A 21306-nucleotide genomic window follows, 5' to 3' on the forward strand; every position below is an offset into this window, starting at 1 on the left:
TACTGTATTTCAATACTGCTCATTTTGGTGGTACTTGGAGAGACAATTTTTTTCTGAGGTGGTACTTGATGAAAAAAGTTTGAGAACCACTGGTCTAAAACAATACCACGGTTTGACGGTTTCGCGGTATACGGTATTAAATAGTAATTCTCATAGCAAAGACCCTGAAAAGAATAAGAACACGTTTTCTGACTGAACAAAGGTTTTATTTCAACAAACTTTTGAAAGAACCATTTTAATAGAACTATAGAAGTCTTTTATAAAAATAAACTGAAAAATCTCCCATTTTAATAAATTAAATTAGAAGGAATAAACAAGCAGGGTCTTTTAAGATTAGACAAAAATAAACTTAAACTGTCCTTCCTTATAAGCAGGATAAATGGGAGACCAAAAGTGCAATACCAAGTTTATGGCTGTAAACATGTATTTAAAGCGTTGTTTTTTTCAGTCTAGGTTGTGATGAAGAAATGTAAGCATGTTGAGATTTTCAGGACCTTATCTTGACCGCTGAGGTGAGAGAATAGCCCCTTTCACACATACAGACCTTTCCGGAAAATTACCGGCAATTTTCCGGAAAGGTTGTATGTGTGAACAGGTCCTTTTTGAAAATACCGGTAAATTCGTTCTGGCTATTTTCCGGAAAGAGAAGTTGTAACATTACCGGCAATTTGCCGGAATGCTGCGCTGTGTGAACGCAGAAGGAAGATTTCCGGAATAAGCTCGTGCACGTCTAGAACGTGCTGACGTAAGACTTCTGCTTTAGCCAATCACAACAGTCAGACGCATTTACGTCCGCGCGGTTTGTGAGAATAAAAGCCTTTGAATATTTTTCCAGACACATTTAGCTGCTAGAAGTTAGTCAGATCACGTTTATATGTTCTTCTTAATGCCAACTGTGCAAATAATCATCGATAAGATGCTTATGATAAGCCGTTGTTTGTTTACCTTTAAGCTTTGCGTGTGCCCATGAAACAGCCTGTGAGCGTCAGCACACGCACATATTATGAACATCTCGACATGCGAATATGATCCAGTGAAAGTTGTTTACAATATTGATCATCAAAAGAGTTTGTAATTTAGTCAAATGTTTACAAATACAAGCGCAGCCGTTTAAAGCTCATTTGTGGTGAATGATGTCAGAATTTACCGGTATTTTGGAATGGATGTGTGAATGCTCTTTTCCGGAAAATTTCCGTAACGTCCTCGCCTGTGTGAACAGCGCTTTTTTCAATATACCGGTAAAGTCGTTCCGGAAATTTTCCGGATATTTACCGGTATCACTGTGTGAAAGGGACTAATGTGTCCACTTGTACAATGAACAAATAAAAAAATAAGAAATGTGTCAAAGTCCAAATAAACATGGTGCAAATCCTCAGTAAAAAAATAGATATAAATATTTACTATACAAATAGTTACATAACGAAACTAGATTCAATATGGAACATCCTTAGGTTTTATGTGCCAGCGTGGATATGGTTGTCTGTGGATATGGATTTGGATATGGTTGTATGCAATGCAGACAAACAGCTGCACCTTCATTTGTGTCTTTTGAAAACAGCAAGAGCAGCAGTTCGTCTTTGCTGTGTCACTGTTTTGTCATGTTTCTGTGCTGCTGTGCATGCAAAAGTACTTAGTATGAGAATTATTTCATGCAAAACTTATTTTTTTTTTTTGCGTTTTATTTAGCCGCGCAGAAATGTATGCCTATCTCTCATTCCGTGTTGTTCAAAAAGCTCAGTGTTGGTCCACAAACAAAAGTGAAACCTATGCTTATTGGTTGTGATATAGCGAGTTTGAACCAATCTGGGCATGGAGGAGGGACAATGCATCAATGTATCATGTCTGGTTTGTCCGGAGACACAGTGACGAGCGTTTCTTTGTCAAATCAGCGTTGTCAAATTTTGATGACGTAACCGCACTGATTCCGGAGCCTCTGAAAGTCCGCGAATGTTATGTGATACAGCTGAGATTCTCTTCTTTATGCCAATCTTTGAATTGGATGAATCGGATCAGCGGATCAAAAGTTATTAAACATTTAAGAGCAATACTTAATTTTAGCCGCGGGCGGCTGTCTCGGTCTTTAAGGGTTAAAACCGTTGATATGCAATTGTTCATGGTATGATAATCGTGCACGTTCAAATCGTGGTAAACCGTCATACCGGTATATTGTTACAACCCTAGTTGCAATAAAATGTGGCTGCTGAGTGCGCGCCTTGAAAGCATTGACAATAAGCTTAGGGTGTAAGTTTGTCATTTCCAATGGAGGCGCACAAATTGCACGTCACACATGTATGGGAGCGATGCACACATGTTGTGCAAGCAGCATGCATGTGAACTGTGCACGTTTTCCAGCACCACCTAGTAAAAACATCTGAACTTTTCATAATGCTGCAAGCGCACCGCTATTCATAGAAGTAGAATGAACCAATCTGCTTCACACTTTGTATGGAATGTACATATAATAATTTTCAGAAATAACGGCAATCTAACTACCTCACAGCACACCCAACTATTGCATCGCTTTTTACTTTTCCCCATAAACTTGCATCAGAGCTGCAGCAATGGTTTGTCCATTTGTCATCCTCTGAGAAAACACTTAATGGTCGCCTAGTTATGAGAGACGCTGGATAGCGCGAGCGCAAAGGCTATTATAAATGTTGAAGGAAACCACAAGCTCGCACTTGTCACTTGAGTTCAGAATAACTACACATGCAAAAATGAGTATGGTGGCTAGAAGCAGTGAGGAGAGTGTAAACAAAACAAAAAAAGTTGCCAGTGTGGCTTTTTGGTTTCTTTTCTTGTGCATTCCAGCCACTAGCTCCCTATTTGAAAGATTTAAGCAAGGGGGTAATATAGCTATTCAACTTAACAATTTTTAATGTTGCAATATGTATTTGAATAATGATGGTTCTTTTTTGATGATATTCCTTTACTTGAAAGCTCAGATTTAATTATCATAAATTTTGTTTACAGAGTTTGAGGTTTACTGTATCATTATCGTTGACAACTTACAGATGTTGATCTACCTTTACCACTGCACACACTTTGTAACATTTTATCAAATGTAACATTTTATTTATCGTTTTAACAGTTATGTTTATTTCATTACAAAGAGAATAAAATTAATCAGATATTTAATCAGATATATTGTGAAATATTTTTTGTTTTCGACTCTAGAAACCATTTGCCTTAGCAATGTTGGTACATTAAAATAAAGTGGTTAAAAAAATGCTAATATTCTTAAATGTATTGTTAAAAAAATTCAATAACAATCTACATTGAATGATATGAAACATGATAGTGATCATTTTTTGCACCCAGCCCTAGTAATATAATTAATGAACCATGCTCAAATAAAGCTGTCCCTCTTCTAGTAATAACAACCACATGTCAATAACAGAACCTGCTGCATGTCCTCCATTGTTGTTTACTAGGCCACTCACATGTTGCGTTGTGTTGTATTCCTCTCTCTATTTGTGCACACTTGTAGAGCATCTACATTTGAACTAATCAACTTGAGTTTGCAAAAGGCCTAATGTGTGAATGGCCCATACGGCATCCTTCTTCAAGTGAGAATGCCATCTGACACCACGCCAACCAAGTTTGGCAGTGGAAACACAATCCGTATTAGCCTGACACATGCTAAAGCATACTGTACTGCACTCTCATTGGAAATAATGCATTAGTCTTGGGTCTCCCCATAATGTGCCTGTGATATTCAATTAGCACAAAAAATATACATTACACTATTTAGTAAATGTCTATTGTTACATACCCTTACGGTGTGTCTTGGATCCTATGTAAACAAGATCAAGTGCAGTTCTTAATTATGATAAAGAAATTGCAAAATGCAAACTAAATATAAAAGAAAAACAAAAATTATGAATAAATACAGCATCTTCATTGTACAATACAGCATCATTAAGTGTTCTTTAAGCTTGGGGAATCTGTCTGAGCCAAAAGAATAGGGGAGAAAAAAAAAACTAAATACCCTGACCGCAAGTCTCCAAGCAGGGCATTCCAGCAATGAGTTGTGGTTTTTGAACACACACTCCAACAAACCACTTTTGCCTATTTCATGCCTTTAAAATGAATGAATAAAAGCCTGCAAGACCCGAGGTCTCATTCAAGAGTGATGTCAAGCCACAGAGGTAATGCTGAACTAGTTAAACTTCAAGAGACTATAGATTGCAAAGCAATATACCTGAATGATTGATACAACCCTCATGCTTGCGATGATGGTCAAAATAGTCAAACAAAAAAAGATTTAGGAGAGGGAAAAAATAAAGCATAGAATGTCCAGCAATGTTCTGTGTTTGATTCAAAGTAGAGCACAGAAGTTAAACTTTGAGTGGAACTGTCAGAAATATATGAATAATACTTAGATGTGATCTCAACCTGCAAATTAACAGGCGCAGGAAGCGACTCGTATAGTAAAGCCCCTCTGCACTGCAATTTAGCATCACATTTTATGATGCAACATTACTTTTATATGATATGACTTTTGTATTATACGATATGGCAGATTCAAAGAATGGCATTTTGATGAGAATGAGGGAAAAAATGGTGTTAAAGCTCAATTTTAGCAAGGGATGCAATGATTAACTGATCTCACTATTAACCGCGCTTTAATTCATCACGGTTAATTAATCGCAAAGGCTTCTCAACACAGTGTTTCTGCAGGGAACAAAACTGCTTCAACTAAAAGTTATACCAACTGTGCGCTAGTTTAAAGTTCCAAGCTACACCAAGGCTAATATGCACACACACTGGATTAAAGGCAGGTTTTAACTATGACTAAGGCTATTATATAAGGGCCATTCACATATCTTTTGTGCGAGCAAGTTCCCTTTTTCCAATAGGGGTATAATGGACAACGGTTGATCCGTGATCCATACGGATCACAACTCACAGTTCGGAATGCACATGACACACGGATTAACAACTTTTTATGAACTTGTAAGTTAATCCAACATTCATAACAATTGCAGAGAGATTGCCACCTGTGTCATTCCAATCACATGTATAAAAGCATTTTGGCTTCCCTTTAAAATATAATGATGATGGAAAAAGTTGTGGTGGAACCTACCTAAGGTTATTAATTACAGGTGTTTTCTGGTACCGTTTGTTTAGCCTGCATTAATAAATTCTGTGTAAAGCTGCACAATTAAACACTAAAAGATCTCAATTCAAACCCACGCAACATGAATGATAAATGATAATGATTTGCATATGTTTATTGGTCTTTCGAACAATTAAATAACACAGAAGTGCTGGGAAAACAGTTGATAGTTTAGATATAAAACACTGAAATTTATGGTAAAGATTAAAATCACCTTTTAATGGAACTTGACGCTAGTAAATATTGTAGCAATTACATTGTGTAACCAATGGGTGGCGACAAACAACCATCAAAATGATGTCACGGAATAGATTTTCAAAAACGAAACACCTGTAATGAAACATGAAGTGTTATGTGTGAATTGTTGAATCATTAATTGAAAATAAACATGATATGTTGTACAAGTCTTTATATAGCATTATCAGCAACAGTAGCAAAGATAATTTTTCGTATTAACTATTTTCTGTTTTTTCAGCTGGTTCTTTCTTGATTTTTTTTCCTTAAAAATTACAGTGTAAAAACATTACTATTGTTTAAATGACAAAAACTTTTTTTTTCCCTTTTTCAAAAGATGTCAAAAGAGGAAGGGACTATTGTTTGTTTTAATATTATTTTGTGCTGTATTATTTGGTTACAGAGCAGCAATAAATAACACTTTTAAATGCAAGGATTTTTCATGTGATTTTCTAAACTAGTAGTGTTTTGATATTAATAAGTGCATAATAATAGTGAGAATCGTGAAACCGTTATTTTTCCTCATACTATAATCATACAACCAAAATATATAATCGTTGCATTCCTAATTCAAGCATTTGAAATAAGCCCACACTGCAGTCTAGGTCTTGAACAGCACTGGGTTTCATTAGTGCATGATGATGAGGGCTAGACAAAGGAAGTGAGCACTTAATTCCTGTGTGTGTGTGTGTGTGTGTGTGTGTGTGTGTGTGTGTGTGTGTGTGTGTGTGTGTGTGTGTGTGTGTGTGTGTGTGTGTGTGTGTGTGTGAGAGAAAAGGAGAGCTCAAACATCCCATTGGACAAGGTGAAAAATTAGGACCTGAGTCAGCCTGTCATTTTAAGAGAAGGGGAAAAAAAGTGGTTGCCAAGGACAACAAGGGGGAGTGGAAAATGAAAACATGTCCCACTTTCCTCTCCCCATCCAATTTCTCTCTCCAGTGACAGCAGCCAGAGGTCAAGCCAGTGTGCTTGTGGAACTAGAGGGACCTTCAAAGACTGCAGACTGAAAAAAACTAAATCATTTTATGCCTATTTCTACATTCATGTGCATCAGCCAACAACCGTTTTTTTTTGGCTTAACGCTGCAAAAAATGTGAAACCATTAAAGCAATTATGTCAGCAAAGTTCAAATGCATACGGATGAAATCCTTATAATCCAGCAAATTTCCTAGTTTGTCTGGAGCACATAAGCCAAATGAGCTGAAACATCATTGCGCTGAACATGAGGACTTGAGCAAGGCTTCATAACATCATCAGACTTTTGTTGCGATAAGATTACAAGCTCAGAGTCAACAAAAGCCAGATAAAACCCTATTTTTGAATTATTCCTGGGACGTTGTTAATCGATACAAACAGATACGCAGTTGTCTGATGCTTTTCAAGGTTATACAATTGGCAAGCTACTCATGTTACATTGTACACAAGCACCACACTGTCAGTCTGCAAAGCGCTGGCAAACCGGCACAGAGAGACAGTGAACTAATTCATAACAGCAAAAGATTTCATAACCATTCTTGACGGACTGACTAGATGTACTGTCAGCTGGAAAGCAGTTATCCCACAGGCAGGACTCAACAATGAGGATGGCCTGATGGTCCAGAGTGTGAGAGAGTTTCAGGACACTTGGCAGAACTGTCACTTGTACTGCTGGGTCAGTGCTGCGTTGTCACTACATCTTGCAGTGGCTGCTGCACATGTGTTTTCATGTCTTGCAAACTTAATAACATTTGTCATGAGTTAGTTAAGATTAAAAGTGACAGAAAAGTTTTTATATTGTAACAAAATGTTTCCATGCATGCTGTTCCTTTGAGCCCTCAACATAAATAATCCGGATAAATATTTTAATCATGATAAATATTTGATATCTGAAGGATCACCTGACACTGAAGTAATGTCTTGTGATCTAGAGTAATGGCTGCTGAAACCATATCATGGCCCATTTTCACTGAGTGGTACAGTACAGTCCGGGTCACCTTTTTCAGGGTTGTGTCTTCACTGCCAAAGGCTACCAATTATACCCTTTTGGTGGGCGTGGTGTTCGAAAAAGTTGCAGTCGATGTCATTCTCGCTTGAAGTTTACATATCGAATAAGAAGCACTTCTCAATAAACACATGATTTATATACGATAAAACTTACAAAATAAGTTAAACATATACTTATACATAAGTATATAAAACTTAAATGCTTATGTATAAATACATGTTTATTACAAACCTTTCTATGAACACGATTTGATTATATGATTGTAGCTGCAGATCAATAATAATGCAAAATAGCCGACGGTGAAGTTTGCTGAAATGTCAAAGCTGACATTATACAGTCAGTACAAACCTCTTATCTGTATTCTTCACCAGCACATGTAACATTAACACATGTAAAAGTAATTCTGTCCTTACGAGTTTATAGTAGTCAGGATCAGCTCAAGAAGTTCGTTATTTCAAATATAGACGTGCAGAAACAGATTGCGAGTTCTCTGAAGAAAGTGGAACCGCTCGTGCTAGATGGCCTCGTAAACAACAACAGGTTTATCTTCTTGGCTTTGTGGCTGTTCATCAAGAGAACAATAAGGTTTGTTAAAGCTCCGATAGACCATGGCTCGTTATTATATGTATATATTATTATGGTGTAATGTCTTGGCTGTGTATTAAAAATGGAGCTTCCCTTTTTTTCATCGTCCTGGCTTGTACACACGCTAGTGACGCTTCTCTGTAAACCAATAGCGTTCAGCTGCACATCTAGCTTCGCCTTTTGGTACCCTTTTATTGTTCTAAGTACCCTTTGGAAAGGGTACCCAAAAAGTGGTACAATGGTACTTTTTAAGTCAGTCCGTCAGCATTTCACCATTAAGGGTTAAACAAATAACGCACAGCACTGTTATTATTACAGAAAAGTTTGTGCTGTTATAGTTCACTTACCTTTTAATACGTTTTGATGCGATTATAACCCACTATTAAAAAAACAACGACCGAATGTTTAGAATGAGAAGCTGTAATGTAGCCATGGCAAAATGAATTTAGGTGTGGCGCCCCAACATGGAAGAATGAATTCAGCGGAAACCATGGTACTGTACTACTCAATGCATACAGGCCATTATATAGATTTTACCTTCAAATTCCATAATTAAAACAATTCGCAAAAAGGAACAATTGTTTCTTTTTTCTGTGATAAAGATTTTAATGTACTTATTTTTATTATTATTACTACTTCTGCTATCACTACTAACATATATACACTAATTCCTTACACTTGACATTGTTTTATTGCATTAAAATACAGAAAGCAGGATAGAAAAGCGAAATGATTAACCTTTCGAAGCCGGGTGTGGATAAATTTGGTCCTGGAGGACCGGTGTCCTACATATTTTAGTTCCAACCCCAATTAAACACACCTGAAGCAGCTAATCAAGCTCTTTCTAGGTATACAAAAACTTCCAGGCAGGTATGCTGAAGGAAGTTAGAGCTGAACTATGCAGGACACCGGCCCTTCAGGACCGAATTTGGGCCCTGCTTTTCAGATCTTCTCTAGGGATGCACCAAAATGAAATTCTGACCAATGCATCATAACCGATATATTGTGCATCACTACTTATTGATACACTACTTAAAAGCACCAAAACAATATTAAAATCACAAAATATTAAATGCACGAAAAGTTGGCCGTCTCCGACTATTCACATCACACATGCAAAAGCTACAGGGACTAAATCAAAATGTATGACAAAAACAAGTCATTACTCACTGAAACTAGAGAACCTATAAACCAGATCAGGCTTAAGAATGCCGTATGGACTATATAATTTAGACGTGACTTTTTTTTTATCTGTGGTCACTGATCTTCATGAATATTTTACAGAATATTTCCTTTCCAGATAAAATGCTTTTCATTCATACAGAAGAAATCCATACTGATTTTAGAATCACATGATGAGAGAGAGTATGCAAATAATGACAGAACTCACATGTTCATCTACAGCCCTCTACCACAGAGCTGCAGCACCATCGCACACGAATCTGACTTAACTGTTGGCACTAGCACATATTGCAGCACGGCAGTAGGGGAAGGGTGGCCTACATCACAGGAAGATGAAAAAAGAGGGGGGAAACCCCTACACATCAACCACAGTCACAACACCTCTACAACATACTGCAGTAGCCCAAACCACAAAATGTTCCCCTCACTTGATTCTTTCTTAATTTACCCAGGTTGATGAACAACAATGGTGCTGATTGATATATATTAAGGATGACATTCTCTCAACAAAGCAGCAGAAGCAGATAAAGCAGCACATTACTGCTTTGGTTTTGTTTCATTAAACCATTTACCTTTGATTCTCATGGGCAGACACTGGGCTATCAGTAAATCACACTGTCTCTGCTCTTGGTTCAGGTACATCTGATAACCAAGATGCTTGAACTGAATATTTCCGACAACACAAACGAATTCCCAGTGTAACCCTTACTAACAAGAGAGCAGTTCTTTATTAGCAATATCTGACATTTAGGCTGCTGGGAACATGGGAATCTGTGTGGGAAACTGAGATGTACTGTACTGTAGAGGTGAATGAACTCAATGGGGGCCAAACAGGATGGGACTTGATGTAAACCAATTTGGTCATCAGTTAAAACCTTGCCTTTAATTAGGCCCTGATGACTTCCAGAATTCCAGAGGAAATAAACAGTCAAGACAAAGACAGGGGAATATGCTCCCGTCTACTAATTTTCCTAAACAATGCCCTGTCTAATTACAGAGGTCCAAAATAAGGCACCGTGCACAGCCTGTTTTCTAAATACAAATAAAGGCAGGTCAGTAAAGGAGGACCTGTTAGATGATGCAAAGCAGCTCTATACTGGTGACTCAACACGCCTTTTTATAAGCAAAATCAAATTTAACATGCAAAGTATATCTTTTAAACTCATTAGTATATGTATAGTATTTATGTTATGTTGGGCAACTGGATGAGTATCTCCAAGATCTACAAAGTCACATATTTAAACCTGCATACAACATGCTGGTGGCTTCTGACAGCTCCACAAGCGATTTCCTAGGATGCATCTCCCTCTTTAGTACGTGTCCGCATATATGAAGGCATTACATCTGTAATAACTGCAAACTACGCATACTCGGCTAGCCTAGCTTTGTGTATTTAGCATTCAGGTGGCTCCTAACAGCTTTTTTAGGGTGAAAAAAGTTAGCAAAATGAGGCACATGTGGTTATTTCAACCTGTTTGTTCAATTAACTACATAACTTACGTGGTGTTAATGTTTTCTTTTGGTTTAGCATGCAAGCTAACCATAATAACTAAGCTTTGCTTAGTAGTTCTGTGTGGGAGAGAGAAATAGCGTACTGTATCAAGTTCATCAGGTTATTCCAACCAACATTTTGGATAAATAATGTTAGTCAAGGACAGTTGTGGTTTTAAAACACAAGGCATAACTGTAAATGTGGCTAATTCAGCAGCTCGCCATGGCAGATTAGCAAGCAAAGCAAAAAGAAGAAAAAAATGCCCTCAACCCTACCTGAGTCAAGTTTACTGCTCCTCTCTTCTCTTCTTGCTCATAAAACGAGCCAAAATCCAAGCCAGCGACTTTTGATATTTGCTTAGCCGAGCAAATTTGCCTGCACTTTTCTTTCGTGGAGTGATATAGAGTAAAAAAAGGGCTCTGCACGTCCCGGGTTCACACACACATACACACATACAAACACATATATGAAGCGCTAGCAAGCTGCTAGTACTTTTACGATACAACATCCGCCCTACATTACTCGCTTTTAATACCTCGTTCAACAACAAAACAGCTCAAATTGAGTCTGTGCTCTCAGTTTCCCGTCAGCAAATATTACATGTTGTGTTGTATCCTCCTCTTATTCAGTAAAACAATGAGGGGAGGGCTAAAGCGGCTGAATTCGGTTAGCAATGTCGCTACGCCATCTATCTGCTCGAGCTCAGATGAAGCACAGAGGAAAGAGGTCCAATAAATCATCTGTGTTGGTTGGACCTATGAACTAAATGAGGACTGAGATTAAAGGCGAATTTTGCATGAATGGTTCGTTTTTTAACGTATACGATTTAACTAAATATTTGAGAAAAAAAATAATATATAATGTAATATAATATAATATAATATAATATAATATAATATAATATAATATAATATAATATAATATAATATGGAATAATATAAAGTAATATAATGTGAAGTAATACAATATAATTTAATATAAAATAAAATAATTTAAAACAATATAATATAATACAATATAATATAAAATAATATAAAATAAAAATAAAATAAAATAAAATAAAATAATATGATATTAAATAATATAATATAATATAATGTAATATAATATAATATAATATAATATAATATAATATAATATAATATAATATAATATAATATAATATAATATAATATGGAATAATATAAAGTAATATAATATAAAATAATACAATATAATTTAATATAAAATAAAATAATATAAAACAAAATAATATAATATAATATAATATAATATAATATAATATAATATAATATAATATAATATAATATAATATAATTTTATATAATATAAAATAAAATTAAAATTAAAATAAAATAAAATAAAATAATATGATATAATTTAATATAAAATAAAATAATATAAAAAAATATAATATAATATAATATAATATGGAATAATATAAAGTAATATAATATAAAATAATACAATATAATTTAATATAGTTTAATATAATATAATATAATATAATATAATATAATATAATATAATATAATATAATATAATATAATATAATATAATATAATATAATATAATATAATGTAAAGACTGTCCCATAAGAGGGCGACAACCCCACATCATTGAACTCTTGTCCACTAGGTGGCTGTAAACTGATGGCCAACGATTACTCATAAATCTTGATGACGTCATGCTGAACATACGCAAAAAACTCATTACTAATGCAAAATAAATAAAAAATATTGACAATAAATAAGTTGACTTATTTATTTTATGAAAAAATAACGATAAATATGTTAGATATAATTTCGCAGACCTAAAACGTATACTTTTATAAGCTTGGACTTTCAAATAAATCACATACAGACACATACACACCACACACACACAAACTGAAAAAAACCTGGTTTTATGGTTATGTCCAGTTTTGTTTTACTGAAAGATTAATGTTTTTGACAGAAGAAAATACATATCCTCATGTAAAATGAGTTTTTTCTACAGAAGACATCAAAATAACATAAAAAGAGGCTCCATAATAAATTTCTCTCTTTCACACACACAATGTATAGTGTGTTTCCACTGTGGACAGACAGGAAGTGTTGAATGTGAATGTAATGTGATCACCAACATGAATGAAGTGCAGCAGCACAGGCCACACTGACAGCTGACAGAACACACAGCCAGCTGCACTTTTATCTCCCTTTAATCTGCTCTAATCAGATCTCTTTTCTTTGTACTGGACACTGCCTTGAATGCATGAGAACCAGGTGTTTCTCAGCTACCTGCTCCTGTGAACTCATGTGCTGTCAAACAATGGTTGGAAATTGCACAAAAGGGAGGAAAAAACACAGTTAAAACCTGCAGGAGCCTTTAACATGCATAGAACATTTCCAATCCATTTAAGTATTGTCGTAGAACCCAAAATTTGATAGCAGGCTTGTCTCTGCAAAACCCCCCTTTTAAAACCATTTTATGTGTCTCATCATGAAAATGTTATTTCTAAATGTTAAATGATTAAAAAAAAGTTTAATAAGGTCAAAGGCAAGCAGGAGTTTTAAGAATAAAAACAATATAGTATAAACAAACAGCTATTTTATCTACAAAAGACACTCAGTCACATGTCATTCAATAGTTTATATAATATTATATAATAAAAGGCAGAACAAGAATAATTTGATTACATTTTTAAAATGTAATTTAAGGATCAAAGTGGAGCACCTAAATACCAGTAGTCATTTTAAATCTTTATACTTCAATCCCATAGCCAGGGGGAGTTCGGGTGATTCAAAAGACTCACCCCTCACTGACAAAGGTCCAGTATTTGCCTCATACATGAGTTCATTTGTCCTATTTTGACTGTTATGCCATCATAAATTGTGGAAATAACCTATTGAAAAAGGTTTTAAGACCAAGTGGAATCTTCTGTTGGCTGTCGCTTCAGTGTGACTTCAGCTAATCAGTTTTGGCCAGTGCTAACATATATTTTAATTTTACAATCTGATGAAGGAGAAGTCCTCTTTCCCCACTATTGTTTTAAAACAGAGAAAAGAAAAAATTTTACAGGCAACTTTTATGTAAATCTTGAACCTTATTCTTGAAACAAAATATGACCAATGGAAAGGTGTTAAGCACCAAAAGCGACCATTTGGCAATTGTTGTTAACCATGATATTTCAAAAGTACTTTTTTTTTGTTATGATGGCCATCTGACAATCTATTTTAGCTAAAATAGTGCTTGTGTCACCAAAATGCAGTATTAAACCTCCTTGATTAGAAGCCTAAATGAGGCCTATAACCACAAAAAGGTCCACTTTTTGAGATAAAAGATTCTCCCTGTACTTTTTTATCCTTCAAACTACCAATTTGACCCATTTTTCAACAAAAGGTTGTTTATTATGTAAAATATAGCAAAGGTAAGTAAGATCTCTTATACATACTGGACAAAATGCTTTGACTTCTTCTCACAGTTCTTTGAAACATTAATACATACCCTATTTACATTTAATATGTTCTCTAAATATATAATCACTTTTGCATATATGTTAAATTTATTGTGGACACCAAATGAGGATTCAATTATTTAAACATTAAACATCGCATTTTGTCATTTTGCAACTATATCATTAGATTTTTAATTGGACCAACAGCCAACTAATAGTTTTTTTTCAACTGTGTTTTAACTGTTTTTAATTATATTACAAAACCCAGCAAAAAGTACAGAATATTAACTTATGTAATATTTCAGAATGTACTTTCCCACCCATAAAATGTAAAACAATAATATAAAAAATACATTTAAATTGACAAATGTGTGTGCATATATAATAATAATAAAAAAAACATTATTACATAAAATTTTTAATTACAGTCACCTCTCCAAAGACATCCAATTTTATTTCTATCCTTTTATAAAGCGACTAAAAGGAGACCACACCTTTTTAAAAGTCTCTGCTTTACCTCTGATTACAGGTATGTAATTTTTTTAAGGGCAAGATTATTAGACAAATAATTTATTTACTGTGCAAGAACAGGTCTTTAGGTATTTTTCCATATCAAAGCAACAACACGTTTAGCTTGTATAAAGCTGAAACCTATATGTTTATTTTTTTTCATTTACTAAAATATTTTGTAATAAACAAAGTTTTGCTTTTAAAGGAACATTTTCTCCAGCCATTTCACAGACCACACCAAGCACCTCCTTCTAAAACAACTGCATCTCTCCACACTCCCACATACAGTGAAATAGAGTTCCACTTTCATCTTTACATTTTGTGCAATAATCTGGAATATTGGGGTTAATCCGATGTCATTTTACAGGTGTAATGTAAGTTCTCATCATCCATTTGCATTGCAGTTTTGAGCCTAAAGACATGCATATTCCCATTCATTAACAATATTATTTACTTGAAGGTCTCTTTTCTATGCTGTAAGGTATGATAGGGAATCTTTCATGTGATTTAAAATAAGTTGTACTAATGTAGAATATTGGGGCTCCAAATAGGTTTTAATTTTCAAATAAATAAAACTTCCAATTTGCTTCTGGGGAAGATCGTATTTTAAAATCAACTACTGAAAGGTCATAAGTGTGCCTCCTTCATATATAGGTTTTTACCATACTTATTCCTTTCATTTGCCAGTTTTTAAACCCCTTGTCATTTCTCCCAGGGATAAAACAGCAGCCAAGTAATAATTTAGAAAATGCATAATTGTTCTGTAAATAATTGTGTAGATGTTTCAGGTAATGTTTATTGAAGATTCTATAACATTACAGGAGAAAACCTTGTCAGAACATTCTGAAAAATTTCACTATTCGCAGGGATATAATGTATAAGTCAAATAAACTGTGCTTGTTCTTCACAGTTTTATTTCACCACTTTGTATCTATATTACATGAAATCAAGGACATGGATAAATTGGCTCTGACAATCTGCTTGCAACTGTTCCATCTTGTCAAAAGTGGAAAAGTGGAAAAACAGTTATTACACAGTGCGGGTGGTCGGTCTGCTTAGGCCCCTCCCCAAAAGTAGGCTGGTTTTAGGAGATAAAGTCCATAATATGACAGGATACATCGATTTTCTGTGCAGCAGGAAACCCAGGGGTTGAACCCAGTGGCCATCCTGCTCTCCTTCTCCCTCAGCTTCTCTCTATCCCTGTCTACGGACATCCAAACACAGCACACAGCTGAAGGGATGCTGACCTTTCTGAGGGGAGCAGTGCAGCCAGTGATGGTCAGCAGGACAAGGGATATTGTCCACAAACGCAACTCCAGCATCTACAGCAAACCACCCAAAAACAAGATCGGACCTGGGGTGAGTGAAAAAAAGTTGATATAAACATTTGATCATTTGCTTAAAGTAAAAATAATTGAGTTTGAATGAGAGTAGAGGTTTTATTCTGAAAAGCTTTTTAAACTTTTTGTGATTATGTTGATGTCTGACTGTGGTTTTCAATACTTAGCTGTAGTTCCCAAGACTCCACAATTCTCCAGCTGTGATTCTTTTTGGACATTTTTTGACTATTTGAACCAGTGGAAGTGCATTGGGAAAGAGAGACACAAATCCTCTTCCAGGCTAATTCATAATAACCCTTGCAATTGGTTGTAGTTTCTTCATTATTAACCTAATAGGGGAGATGGCAACAGTATTTTTAGTGTTTGTCTTTTTTTTATTAGTCACTTCCTATTTTGTGAATCACAGCCTCCTTTGCCTCCAATCACAGCTGTTTTTATTTATTTATTTATTTTTATCAAATGACTGATTAACTTTGAGTTGTCTCATATGTAAAGTACAATATGGTTGAAAATAAACCTGCTTCTGTAATCCAGGTAGACTTAAAATATGATATCACTGGTAATATACTTCAAATATATTTTGCTCCCGTAAAGTCATAAGGATAGCAATAATTGTGGTTTACTTATATTTAACAAAGTATTTGCTTTTTAATAAAATTGTGCTGTGTTTGCAATGACATGTTTTCAATTAGATCAAATTGGGTTTTATTTGTCGTATTTTAATCAAAAGAATAAAAGGTTAAACATTAAAGACATTTCATTTATTTATTTAATCATATTTACTACGGATGCTAATATTAGTGGTATCACACAAACTACCAGCAGGCACACAATATCATAATATGTTAATATAGGTTAGATATAGGTCGGACATCAGGTGACCAAAATTCAATGTCTAGCTAACATCAAAGGAGAACATTATTTTGACATCCAATAACTGCGTCAAATGAAGTTGATGTTTGGTTGATTTTAGGTTGTGTTGAAAATTGACCAAAATTCAACATCGAGCCAACATCTTAAACCAGGGTTTTTCAAAGTCTAAGACAGTGGGCCTCCCTTTTGACACAACTTATCCATTGGCGCCCCCCCTCCTCCCAAACACACACACACACACACACACACACACACACACACACACACACACACACACACACACACACACACACACACACACACATATATATATATATATATAAAGACACAGACAGATGTCAGACTGTTAACTCACTTTTATCATCATTTGCATGAAAGTGCAATTATTTAGAGTAATAACAAGTATTTTAATATAACGTTTTTAAAACTAGGATGATGGTTAATATGAATAGAACAGATCCAAGAACGGTCCATCCCAGTCAAAACAGTCGAAGTTTAGCGGGTCTCATGCTGTCATTAGCCAAAATATTTTGACAATCCACACATAAAGGTCGTGGTTCATCAGCTGGTCCTGTCCACGTAAATCCTAAACTCAAATACTGATCATCATATCGTCGTCTTTTGGGTTTAAGCCCTGAACTTGAAGGCTTTTGTGGCGAGGGGGCGTGGCCGAGAGCCGTAGGAACGGAGTGAGGCCACCGCGTAAGTGGATCTGCGGTGCGCACCTGCCTCAGATCCCACGGAAGGAGCTCTGGATCACATAAAAGGAGGAACAAGGGCAGAGGAAGCCGAGGACCGGGCCGGACATATTTTACTTTTGCTTTCAGTTTGACGGCAGTCTCCGTGAGGAGCTGCCGTCACTGTTATTAATAAATCATTTTAAAACTGCGTCGGTTCTCCGCCTCCTTCTTCCCGGCGGCCAAAGGGCCGTGAACTTCATTACAGCTTTGAATCGTGGGGGGGGGGGGGGGGGGTATAATTATTAAACTTAATAATTATATTTTTATAGTATTATATTTCTTCCCGCGCCTCCCCTGACATGCTCTGGCGCCCCCCAGGGGAGGCGCGCCTCACACATTGAAAACCCCTGTCTTAAACAATATTGATGTCATATTGACGTTATTTATTTGTCAGGTATGGCTACCAAAATCCAACGTCTGATAGATGTCATAAATGTAACGCCAACACAACGTCAAGCCCTAACATCATTAGACGTTGATATTTGGTTGTATTTAGGTTGGATGTTGGACACTGACGTCAACCCAATCATTTAATTTGAAAACAAAATGCAATGTAACGTTAAGGTACAATGTTAATTTGATATCATGTGGACGTCCTTTGCCTGCAGAAATGGTTCAAAGGTTTGGGCTGAGCATTATTAATTACATTATAATTATTATTATACAAAAAGGAAAGACACTTTAAATAAAATCTTAAATGAAATATTAAACAGCTCAACTGTTTTCAGAATTGATGATAATAAGAAGAAATGTTTCCCAAGCACCGATTAGCACATTAGAAAAAGTTCTGAAGCAGTGTGTATTATCAATGGTAATATTATTGAGCAATAATTGCATTCATGTTTTTTTCTTCAGCAAAGTTTCTTGATCATGTCTGTGTTTGCCGTTGCCCTCCTGGCCCCCGCTGGCTGGATTCTACACCACATCCCAGAATATCGAGAGAGAGCAAAAACACCACCATCCTGAAAACCATCCACTTCTGTCATGGTCAGCAGAAATCTGGCTTACCTCTAAAGCATTATTCACCTCCACAGAAACAATTCAATCATCAGTATCATGAGTACCTTCGGATGTAACAATATAATATTAAAAATCTGTTATTGTAAAGATAACAATAATAAAATACATAACAGTCCTATCTACAATAAAAAAGATTGAAATGTTTATGATGCCCCATGTGAATGTAATAAGAAATATAATCCTGTGGTGTTTAGTGCCTTAGGACTGTGGCCCTTAATGTAAGCAGTGGCCCTTATTATATACGCTTTCCACTGCAATAAAGTGTGTTTTATACCGTCTGTTTTGGTTGATAAGTTTCACTGGGATAATTGTTCTTGCCTTGAGGGCACCACTTAAAAGTATACACAGAAGTTAGATTGCTTTTCTTGAGGAAAAATTCACTTTGATTATGTCCTATGAGTTTGTGGTGCAGATACTGATAATCATAGATGAAGTTTATTATAAGGCCGGTGGGCAAATTTGATCATGAGTGGGGTTAAATTTACTAATGCCTTCTTCCCAAACCTCTTTTGGTGTTAAAAAACTGCTGTCAGAATCTAGTAAAGACACAAGCTGAAAAATGTGATGAAAGGCATGGACATAGTTTCCATTTTACATGCAAAATTTACGGAGGAGATAATTTCAGTGAATAATTTGATGTAATTTATAGTTTGTGGTAGTCAGTTTAGATGGGAATCTACTTCATTCTGTACACAAAATAGTTTTGCCATTTAGTCTTCTGCACTTTTTATTTTGTATTTCTGTTGGTATTGAGATACATGCTAAAATAATAAATATATTGTATCAAGATTCATGTTGGTGGATAATTGAACTTTTGAACAACATGTATATAATTGAACAATACAATATCTGTAAAGGAGCTTTAAAAAGATGTGCATTGTGGACAGTGCTTTCCAAATAAATAACCTGACTATAATCTAATATGCCGAAAAAGAAAGCAAATGAAAAGAATGGATGCAATCCATACAAACACAGTTTCACTTGTATATCAAAAAGTTAAATGAATATTGTTCCAGATGAACTATAAAATCTTATCTGTGGTAATAAGTGTTACCACAAAGTGCTTACGACTTAATGCTAATCAGTGTATCTACATTCATATACTTAATAACAAAATGGTTTTATCATCTATCATCTATCATTATCTCTCTAAAGTTTGTTGTTTACCTTACCAAATTTTATTTTCACTTAATTTTCATTGTGTTGATTAAAAAAAAAAATTAAACATTGGCCATGAGGATGACCATGGAACTAATAACTGTTTCAACCAAGGGCGTATATTTGCTCTTGATATTGGTGCACATCCCTAGAGTGCATGTATTGAACAGCACAAAATTTGTGTTTTTTAAAACATGAATGAAGATTTTAAACACTTAACAATACAAATAACAATCGATGAAGCATGTCATATGCTGCATAACTCAATTTACATGATTTTACTGCAATCTGGCTTTAAGGAGGAAGGATCGTACAGAAATTTGGAGATTCATGTGACGCATTTGAACTGTTTTGTCCCTTTTATCTGTCTATGGATTTTTAGCCTTGAGCACATTTAGGTTACTAAGTGTTGACAGAGCATTTTTTATTTCATTTGAAGGCGATTCAATTATTGGTGTGGACATTTCAGTAATTGATGGATATTGGAGGGGAAACGTCCCCTACGTCCATGCCAATTCTACGCCCTTGGTTTCAACATTTTAACATGTTCCCAAAAACAAAAATGTATTCACCCTTCTGTTGAAGAAAGCATAAAAGAAGATAGCTTGAAGAATTTTATAAACCCAAACCATTGACATCTTTGTTTGAAAAACAATCAGGTTAATATGAAAGTCAGTGATTTTAGGATTACAATATTTTTCTAAATAAAAGACAAAAAACTCTCAGACTCAAAAAGTTACGGGCGAATAAACGATGACATACTTTTCAGTTTGGGATGCCTTAAGTTCAATAATATAAATAATAATTTAATAAAAAAAACTATTTTGTTTCACTTGTTGATTATAAGTACTATATATAACACTGTTATGCTCTTTTTAAAATTTTTGTTTCTGTATACCCCTGCCATTGTTCTGTATATGTCTTTCATGTATAAAAAACATTAACTCACATATGTAAACACAGCAGTTTTAATGGTTTTACGGTTGTGTTTGTTGACACTGTCAAACTGTGTTCACACGATCAGATTTCAAGTCTCGTTTAACAAGGTGCACATTAATTATAAAGTCCCATATTCCACTTCATTTGTACTGACCTTGATAAATTGCATCATTATGGAAACGAGCTGCTGCCTCGATGCTCTTTACTTTATGCATTTGATTACCTGCAGATCTTTCCTCTCTAACTCCTATTATTAAAAAGAAAACACGCTGGGATTGCTTTATGAACAAAGAAAAACTGAACCTCAGTTCAACACCTTTTTAACTAATGTCAAGAACCATTTCTCAGGGGTGGATTTAACCAATAAGCAAGGTAAGCGGCTGCTTAGGGCCCCAGGAAATCTGGGGGCCACCAATAAATATCTAGAAGAATAAATTATACCTGTAAACAATATATAACATTACCCAGAGATGGATTGTGGCTGGAAGGGCATACACTTTGTAAAAACGTGCTGGATAAGTTGCCGGTTCATTCCGCTGTGGCGACCCCGAATTAATAAAGGGACTAAGCTGAAAAGAAAATGAATGAATGAATAAATATATAACATTGTTTTCTATCATATTTTGTATGGTGAGAGTCAAACTATAAAAATAACATTAATATTATTATTATAATCTAATGTTATGTAATA

At 35.1% G+C, this 21306-nt stretch overlaps 2 protein-coding genes across 3 annotated transcripts in view; one reads left to right on the forward strand and one right to left on the reverse strand.

Annotated features, from left to right (window-relative positions):
• Positions 1 to 11196, reverse strand: part of btbd7 (BTB (POZ) domain containing 7) — an 81791-nt gene extending 70595 nt beyond the window's left edge. The window contains exon 1 of one of the 2 annotated variants that reach the window (XM_073933031.1): positions 11135 to 11196. The gene's annotated coding sequence lies outside the window, so the exon portion shown is untranslated. Of the gene's footprint in view, positions 1 to 10874 lie in introns of both variants that reach the window. The other variant, XM_005160586.5, reaches the window with a different exon arrangement.
• Positions 11197 to 15652: 4456 nt separating this feature from the next.
• Positions 15653 to 20796, forward strand: si:dkey-85n7.8. Its single transcript, NM_001386316.1, has 2 exons — positions 15653 to 15904; positions 18354 to 20796. Exons 1-2 carry the CDS (start codon positions 15785 to 15787, stop codon positions 18462 to 18464), a joined length of 231 nt encoding a protein of 76 aa, NP_001373245.1. The 5' UTR covers positions 15653 to 15784; the 3' UTR covers positions 18465 to 20796.
• Positions 20797 to 21306: the final 510 nt, after the last annotated feature.

Source organism: Danio rerio, chromosome 20 (genome assembly GCF_049306965.1).
Source record: "Danio rerio strain Tuebingen ecotype United States chromosome 20, GRCz12tu, whole genome shotgun sequence".
Classification (NCBI taxonomy): Eukaryota; Metazoa; Chordata; class Actinopteri; order Cypriniformes; family Danionidae; genus Danio; species Danio rerio.